The 11,122-nt window shown below is 37.8% G+C and overlaps 1 protein-coding gene across 1 annotated transcript; it reads right to left on the minus strand.

Moving 5' to 3' along the window:
* Positions 1-268: 268 nt before the first annotated feature.
* Positions 269-10,879, minus strand: LOC104399647 (hyccin-like; the record flags this gene model as incomplete). The annotated part of the gene is made up of 4 exons (XM_010021215.1): positions 269-898; positions 9,245-9,404; positions 9,918-10,005; positions 10,763-10,879. Coding segments are annotated over 4 exons (922 nt in total), but the record flags the coding sequence as incomplete, so codon positions are not given.
* Positions 10,880-11,122: the final 243 nt, after the last annotated feature.

Genomic DNA, 11,122 nt, shown 5'->3' on the forward strand with positions numbered 1-11,122 from the left:
CCCATACTGTGCATTTGTAAAAAGCCAAACATCTTGGTCAGTGGCTAAACAACCAGTTAATGCTTCTTAAATTGATGAAGATGTAAACTTCACATGAAGCCATAAACTGGGTATATAAACACAGTAAGTCAAAGAGGAACTTTCCAAGCTATTAGAATTTGATGCAAAATAATTACAACTGTTGTCTATTCACTGTTACAGCCAAATGTGAGCCAAGTAAGAATTTATGGGCTTGTGCTTTAAGAAAGTAATGTATAATATATTAAGGAGCTTAACGTACCAATGCACCAATACCAGCATAAATCCTCAATATTTTAGTTTTCATACTTGCCAATTGAATATCAATCTGTTGACAAAGTTATGCTAATACTAGGAGGTCGCTGCTGGTTAGGTTGCTTGCTTAAGATCGGAAAATCTGATCTTTCTGTTCCATATATCAGTTTTTCCTCCTGAAGACTGCAAGCTGAAAACCTGTTTGCCTCTGTACCAGATACACCACCACGATTATTTGGAACTGTGACACCACTGACCTGTTCAAAGGATTTACTAAACACTGTAGTGGTGGTTCTGGCCAGACTGTGGCTGCCAGGCTTAGGCAGGGACTGGCTAGTTGTCAGTGTCAGTCTCTTCAGAGAGACAAGCTCTAGATTCTCACTCATGGCTCTCTGAGTTTGTTTTCGTGACAAGTGTTCTCTGCAGGTTTCTCCTTCTTTTTCCTTTCCTCCAGCTTTGCTTCCTCCAGACCTTCGTTGGCTCTTCCCTAAAAGGTTCTTACTGCTCATGTTGCTGCTGTTGGATAGGGCAGACTGACTTGTGCTAGAAGTAGCCCTAGAGTAAAACCCTTCATCACTTTCAGATACTTCGATCAGTTCTTCTTGTATCTCTAAATCAGTATTACCTGTATGGTAGAAAACAAAATGAAAGAATTAGCATTTGACTTTCTCACATTTACTGATTTTATGTTTTGCTAGATTTTGGTATTTACAAGCATGAAGCCATACAGCAAACAGAAGAGAGAACAGAAGAAAACCACTTACCTATTCCATTTTATTTTGGAATTAACGTTCATTAGGATAGAAAGTTGCAGCAAATAATGCTGCATTAACTAGATCAAAAGCATGCCTGAACTCTCATTTTGTAGTGATTTGGAAAAGAAAACAAACAAGCAGTCTTGTTAATTCATGCAGATTAGAAACTTGAATTTACAGATTAGAAGATTCCACGCAGAACAGAAAGTGTAAGTCTTATTCTGAGCAAGTGCTCCAATACGTGATTTTGCAAAGCTCGTTAATTAAAAAGGTGTGTATGTGATCAATGTCCCAGGACACCCAGTATGGCACTGGCATGTTTAGCAACCTAAGAATACTTTAGGACTGAAAGGTCACCTTCTGCATCACAGGTCTAGTGGTATGAATTGGTAACTCAAGCACAACATGAGATCTCCAGTTTACCATAGAAGGTGGAATTTGGCAAATGACGTACACAGCAAAAGACTTTTCTCATTCATTTTGATGGATTCTTCAAACCATTGATCACTGGATTTGTAAACCCAATAAATAGAGCTTAATGAACTCAAAGGTATGTTGAGTCTCAAAGTGTATTTTCTTGAGATTAAATAAATCTACTTGTAAGTATGTTGCCATTGTCTGTGGCACAGACGAAGCTGTATGCAATACATGCATTTGTGTTATTACACATGCAAATATATTAACTGCACACTTTAAATCTCAAAACATGCAGCAGTGACCCTTTCAATCAACAGTGGTACCTTAGAGTGCAGCTACAAGTGCTCTGCTAAAACTGCACTCTGCCAGATGAGTTTATTCCATCCTCCATCATTTTTCTTACAGATTTCTGTCTCCTGATTTCTGGCATGCCTTTGCTGTCAGTTCTAGGATCTGTAGCTGTTTCCTGTACTCCCTGTAAATGCTGAACATCATTCTCTGCTAGTGCTCTGCTCTTTTCCCCATTCCCGGTCCTCTCTCCAGCCACACTTGTGACACTAATCTCAGGTATGATAAAGTTGCCCAATTCAGTAGCATCATTACCATTTTCTGGTTGTTCTAGAATTAAAGATGGATAAGAAAAAAAAAAACAAAACAAACAAAAGATGGCTGAAACAAAACATGAAACGAAAGCCAATAGATACAGATGACTAAAGCATTATAAATTAAAGCAGATGTTCACATATTAACCTCTTGTTAATTAGCAATATTAGCATGTATGGAATTTTGTTTTAATTCTAAATTGCAGTCTTGATTCTTCCAATTATTGGCCTGCACCCACATACTGGAAAGCCCCCGTGCTTGATCTTCCAAAACTGAAATTTCTAAGGATCAAACATTTATCAGATTATCAGAAATCAAAGAACTCTCCACAATACACTTCTATGACTATATTCTCTGTATCACCATGATAAAGTGAAACTTATTTTTATGATGAAATGGCATATCAGCTTCACATGTTATCATACAAGACTGGAAATTCTACACAGTCTCATGATGCTGCACAATGGTCAGCCTGAATACTAAGAGTGAAACACCTAAGCCAACCCAATCACACTTTGACTTCCATTTTCTTCATTTCAAAAAGCTATTTTCAACCTGAAAGATTTACAAGGAGGAAAATTCTCCAGTTACTAAAATCAACCTATTCAGACAAAACCCATGGAGTTTTACTGCAATTTTTGCCACCTACTAACAACATAAACATTGATCTTCTCAGCCTTTTTAAGTTTCTTGTAGGAGCTTACAACTAAACTAGTTTGCAATAAACATATTTGTCACACAAGTCAGTTACTAAGCAGAGTCGAAAAAACAGGGATTAAGCTGGGGGGAGGAAAAGCATCACAACCTTCTGCTGCAGTGGGGGGGAGGGAAAGGAAATTAAGGCAAAAACCAATGCAACTCATTTCTAAGATTTCTTCTTTTCATCTGGGTAAGTCACCAATAGCACATATGCAAGTGCTCAACCTGACTAAAAAATTATTTCAAGACAGTCAAAGATTCTTGCAGCCATAGCCAAAAATCCTCAAGCAAAAAGGAAACTCCACTGCTATTTAAAGTCTGAGAATGATGGTTCCTATAGGGTCTTGGTAAAACAACTCCCAGCTCAGGAGATGCCTGTCTGTATTACATGAAGATGGGTTTAAGAAGGATGAACTCTTGAGAGGAAAAAAGTGGAAAAAATGGGAGTTGAAACTTTATGGAAATTCTAAGTATATGCAAGTAACAAGTTACAATCCTAGAAACCTGTCAGCTCCACAGTGTTTGAAGTAGTCTCAGTATCTGAAGGTCTTTCTAAACGTATTCAGAATTGCTTTATCAGCAACTAGCTCTATAATCACAAAACTGCATTTAGATGACCTGGAGAAGAAAAAAAAAAAAAAAAAAAGAGAAGCCATCAGTTAGTCAGGGCACATCCTCCATGAAGATGTATACCACGGAAATACAAATGAGCAAGAACTACACTATTGCTATATATTTATATACTCTATATATCTATATATATACACTTATGCAAGCAATATGGCCACAAACTTGACAAGACTAAAAATGCACTGAAAGCACAGCTCAGAATAAAGCTCAGCTGAGCCCCTGTGTTTTATTCATAACATAGCTCTTTCAGACTGGAGGATTAAGTAAGTACAATCCAGACTATACTGCCAGTTTGCTACTGAATATGACAGAAGTTGGCAGTACAGACATTTAACTGACAGTATGAAGTCCAAAATCAGGGGAATTTATGATGAGATGATTTTTCATAGCAGCAGCTCGAATGCTTTTTAGCTGGAGGAGATCCTCTCTTCTCCCTATGCACACAGTGAGGATTCTTGTGCAGGCACAGTGTACCTTAGGTCAAGGGGGCTGCACCACTGGGCTTTTTGCTAGCATTTGCACTGCCTGCATTTACCAGGACAATAAGTCTCAGAGCTAAAAGGTTATTCTGTCAGGGATGGACACAACTGTCCCTTGGTGTGAGATCTATCTCTGATTTTACTTGCAAATGCTATGCATCAAGATTCTTTCTAACTAGTCAGCTACTAATGAAAGTATATATTTATTAAGTTGTACTATCCAAAGGAAATGGCACTAATAATCGCTGCTAGTAGCCACTAACTTCCTGATATTTAGTAGGAAAATCAAGTTAGAACTACTTCTGTGTTACTCCTTCTAATAGCACTTTTCTGCAAAAGTCATCTATTGTCAGTAGTAAAGGTACAACCAAGCACCATGAACTGCAATAGTAATAATAATAAATAGCAACAACAGTGGTAATAATAATAATAGTAATACCACTATCAAATACAGCCTTTTTTCTAAAAACATAAGAGCAGAAAGGTTAGCGAGGAGAGAAGATCAACACTCCGATTGGCCTCATTACTCTTAATTTTACTAGGGTGAGGTACCTGTGCTTCTCTATGGCAATCTTCAAACTCCCTCTTGCTGCCCCATCACTGCAGCTACAGCCACCTTACTCCAACAGAACATCTTCCCAGGATCCACTGATCTCCATACACACAGGTCGATTCTGCTAGAAACTTCATTTAGAGCCAGGACACCAGAGGGAGGAGAGGGCAGAACAGAGCTTACTATCAGTCCCTTCCCCATCAAGGGCAGAAAAGCACTAATTAATCATCCAGCTCCAAAGAAAGGAGACTCAGACTGCACAGCAGAAATGAGAGGAGCAGGGGAAGAATATTTTGTTACAGATTTTGTATAACAGCAATACTTATTGTCTGGTGGTGTACATTTCTAAATGTAATACCCTGCTGCGATACTAGCACTTCACCCGCCATTGCAGCATTCCAATAGCTGTGTAACCATTACCACAATAAACTGCGAACTGGGGAGGTTTAGGGAGGAAATGATGATACACCGGCCGAAAAACTGAAGAGTTTTGTTCAGCATAATTATGTCCCATCTTTTAGTTAAGTGCTAGTACGTACTGCTAATGAAAGGGAATATACTTTTCTCCGAGTTTAACATTGAGCTAGAGGAGAAAATTAATGAAATAAATGGGATACTGGGTATCTTAACTACCATAGCATCTACAGTCTCACGGCAGGGATAAGACTACACAATCCATGCCCTTCATGGTAGCGCCCCCTCTTCATTTTAAAACTTTTAAGAACACCTAGAACAAACCTTCAGCTTCATAGTGCTTGGGGTTTTGAGAAGAATATTGCTTCAAGCTGGACAACTCTGGAGGTATATCATTTGTGAAAGACAGATGAATACCCAGTGCACTAGGCAATGTAGCAAAAGAGAAAACAAAGGACACTGCTAAATAGTGTAGAGATGAAACTTAATAAATTATGTCAGTTTGAAAGTTGATATAAATATGTCTATAGCAATTGAAGGAAAAAGCATTTGGAGTCACATTCTGAATGTTATGAGTATTACAATCAACCTTGATAGATGAATTTCATGATCACCAGCTGCTAAGAATTCATTGAAAAGGTATTTCAGTTGTAGCCTACCTTATTATTATGGTTGCCTAGATCATTTACCTCAGATTGCACAGGCAAACTGCCCATTTGGACTGTAATTCAGTAATTCAATTTTAAGCACCACAAGCTCAAGCTGCATTTCCTGCACAATGACGTTAGCATTTTTAATTATTCACAAGAGCATCAAGTTTATATTCCAAAATTAACATTCATTCCAGTTTCCTCGAAGTTATAACTATTTTAGGAATTACTACTGTTTCCAAAAAAGTGATTCGAAGACTAATGTTTCTAAACCTTGTGTACAAAATGGAAACCTATTTCCACAATGGGAAAAAAAAATAATAACATTTTGTCTGTCTTCTCTAATTGATGTCTTGGGTTCTGTAGTACATATCTTACCAACATCTGCTTAGCTCTTCTTACACGGTCTGTTACATCAGATTATTTCTCTTACACACATTACCTCTACAAAGGAGTTCTTCCCAAGCAACAATTTATAGGGCAGTATGGCAGATTTTGTGTAAGGAGGGAAAGCATTGCTAGGGCTTGCTTTGGTTTTTTCCTAGCTTCCATAAACAACCATTAATTTAAGTGTTCATGTCCCTCACCCACCGTATGACTTTTCTGGTTTTCCTCTATTTGTAAATGGAAATGGAGATGCCACTTAAGGCTTGTTTTTAAAACATGTTAAGTTTTACCTTTAGTACCTCTAAAGTACCTACCTTAGAAGGCCAAATGTATAATACTAATTTGATTTTTAAAGAAGTTCTAAGTAACAGCTCTAACGAACGAGTATCACAACAAAATTAAATGTTAAGCCAACTTTTTTCTCAAAACTGACTTCAACCTAGAGTTCTAGCACAGGCCTGCAAGATCTCATGTCTGAAAACTTAGAGTAAACTGGATTTTTTAAAATACAAGAGAATAACGTCTGTGCTTCTCAGCTGGAAATGTAACTGGCTGCAGTTCTTTTATTCTATTTTACACAAATAGCTAGTCAGTAAAAACTGATGCCCTTGCTTCCCCAAGGGATACTTTGCTTCATCAGGTCTTCTGGTCCACATAACGTGTAAGATCAAACTACCTCTCAGCTTTCTCCTCTAGCTTCCTAATCCATTTATATAACTCGTTGTCATTATACTGAAGCACAAAAATAAAACCCCCAATTACATTTTTTTCCCTTATACCATGGGAGAACAACGGTTAGGAGGTACAAGGTTTGTCACCTGATTTCTACCAATTCCAGTGTTTATTTTAATTCAAACAAGCACCTGTAAGCACAAGCCTCATTATTCTTTCTGCATGCTGACCTTGAACATCTATTCTGTATCTTTCTTTTATCAGGAATTGTGAGGCACTAAATTATATTATTAAGAATTTTGAAACCAGGAGAGCATCCATTCTGACTTTAAAAAGGCTTTTCAAATCAAACCCAACAATTTTGTTAGTATTTTATAATGCAAATGTTTAGAAGATTAGCTGTAGTAGTATATGCATGGAACCTTTACTATTTAAAACCAAAACATTTGGAAGAGCAGTTAGCCAAGCACAGCACAGACTCACTTTTGACTAATGTTTACACAGCCTTCGAATTTACAACTTCTCCCACAATCTACCATAAAAATTCCCCTCCACCCCCACCCTACAATAAGTGATATGCTTCCTCTTCATTAAATCCTGTACCACTGAGACAAATCCAAAGTTCCCAATAATCCAAACAAAACATTGAAAAGTTTTTTTGTTAAAGTCCTTAGTCTTTCAACCCTCATCCCTAAACACTGACTGCTCCTTACTTGGGTCATACGGTCTAGGTACCATTGTTTCTCTCATCCTGCTTTATGAGACTTTCATAAAACGCAGCATCCTGCTCCATTTCTATGAGTCCTACTATTATCCTCATTTCCCTTTCACCTTACTGTTATCTGCTGCAGGGCACACTTGTCCCACCCATTTTTCCTTGAACTTCACCCCTGCAAGAAAGCAATAATTGTAAGAACTTCTTCATTTCTGCATTTGCTGAAAAAGATGCATTCTTATAAGGATAGTTCCAATGCTGATTCTGTAACACCTTTTCTTTTTTTTCTGTAAATGCAAAGACAAAGGGAATTTATTTTCATATACTTTCAATTCCTCTAAACAAACTGGCACTCAGTATCTCTAATCTGCGTTCCCCTTCACCACCTCCTCTGATCAAGCATCAGAACCACTAAAAAATAACAGCTGACAAAATTGCCAAGCTTCAGAGGCATTTGTCCATTTAAAAGCTGAGCTATCATACAGTTTTCTTGCAACCAGTCAGTAATCCCTGCTTAACAACTGTAAGCCTGAAGAAAGGGAAATAAATAATAAAGACTAAAACTTTAGATTTCAGTAATGACTTGCTTCTGGACCTCACTCAAGTTAAAGACACCAGCGTTTTGCTTCTCAGCTCTGACAGTTTTAAGCAGTTTTTAATCAACTGAAAAGAAGTTTGGTTGGTTTAACCTTCGTTTGCCCTTCACCCCCTCCGGCAGCTTAGTATTGGTACTACTATGACCAATGTGTACCATTACTGCTCAGAAACCTCCATCATTATTTTAAAGTCATCTTCGATCAGCATTTACCTGAATTAACTCTCAGTGCCTCATGTAAAGTAACATGGCAATATTTTTCTAACCAAACTGTCCATATTCTACAAAAGCTCCTACAGCACACATCATACAGAAATTTTATACTACTACTTCACAATCTTTATTGAACCTTTTAAAGAGCATTCTTATCTACACTCACTCACTTAGCCTGTCATCAGAATTACAAGGCCAGCAGAACAAGCCACTGTCAGTTGTGGTCGCTGGTCCAGTGACGCTTCCCTCATCTGAAGTTGGTAGAAGAAATAAATATAACATTGCTCCTTCTGCAGTTCATTTAGTACCATTTTTTCTACCTCTCAGCCCAGCCCCATATTCTACTCTGTGGAAGCTCTTACATTAGTTTGCTCAAATGTGCTGGTTTTGGCTGGGATAGGGTTAATTTTCTTCATAGTAGCTGGTATGGGGCTATGTTTCGGATTTGTGCAGGAAACAGTATTGATAATACAGGGAGGTTTTTCCTTACAGAGTCCAGGCCTTTTCTGCTCCTCACACCTCTTCACCAGCAACTAGACTGGGGGTGCACAAGAAGCTGGGAGGGGACACAGCCAGGACAGCTGACCCAACGGATATCCCACACCATATGATGTTACGTTCAGCATATAAAGCTAGGCGAAGAAGCAGGACGGTGGGGGGACATTCATTTGTCTTCCCAAGTAACCATTACACGTGATAAAGCCGTGGCCAGGTTTAAACCACAACACCAAAACATAATTGTTCATACCTCTAGCATGAAATTATTTAAATAAAATTTGGATTTAAGAGAGAGGAGGTTCTGCATAGAGCTGTTAAATATCTGCTTTGCTTCAGGTACTATAAACTACTTTTCAGAAGACAGGAGTATCAGTCTCTTCAAAGAATCTATATCTTTGTACAGCTCCCCTCCCCTTTAAGAAAAAGGAGATTTGTGCATTTTGTTTGTTCATTCATTGGTTTTTTTGTTCTGTTTTATTGGGATTTTATTAACTCTCCCTCTCCCCCCATGATTAAGGAAATACAGAATCCACTTCATTTGAATTGCATTAAACTCGATTCACCAGTCAAGAAAATAAAAACCTCCAAATTGCTACTTGCTTACTAGCAACGAAGATGTGCAATAACAAAATTCTCAGTATATTAAACACATGTAAAAAGTTGAGAATTCATTGCAAAATGTGCTTCTTACCATGCCTTTTCCACCTATGCCCTCGGATAGACATGCTAGTCACAGCATTTCTTGATATTCTGGATGAAGTAGGTGTAATTTCAACCTGAATGCATCTTGTACCTTCTTTACTAGATTTCATGGCACCCTGAGGCAGTGAAGCTTTTATTGCATTAGCAACCTAGAACAGAAAAAATGCAGTTAAGTTCTTAACACAAAGATACAAATTTTAGAAGAATTCTGTAAGGGCATTCTTATTACTCCAAGAAGGATACCATGTACAATTCCAGCTTAAAGTCAAAAAGCACACTAGCTTTTTACACAGGTTAGAAAGAATGCTGGTTGCAATTACCTCTCAGAACTAACACTTGCCGTTTAGTTTTAAAAGGTTTCCAGTTCAGAGATCTGGCTATTACTTCTGAATGCTTCTGTCCTAACATCTAAGCCTTCAAGACTTAGAAGCATTCTACTGAAAATAGCTTCTTCACTAACGAAGGCTACAAAATAACTAAATACATCGAAAATACCTGTGCCTGTGTGTGTATACTTACAGATCTAGCTGGTCACACAAGCATAGCCACATACACCTTGTGGGATTCAGGTTCCTGGTGTGATGTTGCATCATGCGTGTGCACAGGAAGGATTTCCTAGACTAAAAATTCTACTCACAAAGACGATGAAATACAATACCTACCAGCAAAGGTTCTGGATACAGTTCCAGCTGTGCTCTATACAAAATGTCATCCATAGCTTTACGGGCCAGATCCCATTCTCCATTATAACTACAAAGGTAAATATATACATAATAATAAGCATCTATATCAACAGATGAACCTTCTTGGCCACAGAACCTTTACAGACTCTCCATTCCTTGACAGCTTAATTTAGAGGGCCTGAACTACTTATGTTCACTAGCAGTAAGCCTGCTATTTAGACAACTTGTTCTGAAGTAGCATCTATGGAGACATAGTTTTATTTTCACTGGCCATCCTGACCAGTTCAGAAATTACATAATTAGTTATTAATCAGCTAATCATGAAATATTCTGAAATTCAAGCAGAACTGCTTTAATGTTACTCCATCTTTGAGTATTCCTGTGTTTCTAATCTTTAGTTATTTCAGTTAATAGGAAAGCTTCAAACATTAACTTGACTAGCAAAGGGTAGACAACATCAGCATTTCAGAGAAAAAATGACAAGACCTTTTGTCCTTAACCAGACTGATGTCAAAACTAAGCATGCAAAATGCAGACAGCACACAATAGCTGGAAAAGGGTTGGGGTTTTTAAAGTTGTTTTTTTTATACCAGCAGTTATACCTATTAAGTGCTGTTCTAGCCCTCTTTCCCCAGTATGATGTAAGTAACTTCAGAAAACTAGATGGAGAACTACGTTCTCTTCCTAAGGGGATTATAGCTAGACACAGCATCATCCACTAGAAAATAAAACATTTCAAGGGTAGTATGTCTAAACAAGTGTAGAAATTAAGCTGACTTTTCTTTATTTTGTATGCATATAGAAAAAAAACAAAATCAACTTACAAGGCATAATAAATCCCTGTTAGCATCTGCACCATGAATTCAGATGAAACTGGAATCCTACAGTTGACTCCCTTGTACTTCCTTACTTGTTGGCGAGGATATCCACAGACACAAATTCTAGAAAAATTATGCATTTTTCATTAGCAACTAATGTGGAACCAACCACCTTTGTATAGAATACCACAAAACTAGGTGCTTAGTATGCATTTTAACCATAGCAGACCCACAGGAAGGTATCCATCAACAACCCTGCGCTGAAACAGGCTGTTTCATATAATGGAAGAAGGGTATGCCCTCTACTGGCAGAGTTCAAATCCTTCACAACAGACACTTGTGTTACATTTATACTACAGTGGAACA

Source organism: Nestor notabilis, unplaced genomic scaffold, assembly GCF_000696875.1.
Source record: "Nestor notabilis isolate BGI_N333 unplaced genomic scaffold, ASM69687v1 scaffold569, whole genome shotgun sequence".
NCBI lineage: Eukaryota > Metazoa > Chordata > Aves > Psittaciformes > Psittacidae > Nestor > Nestor notabilis.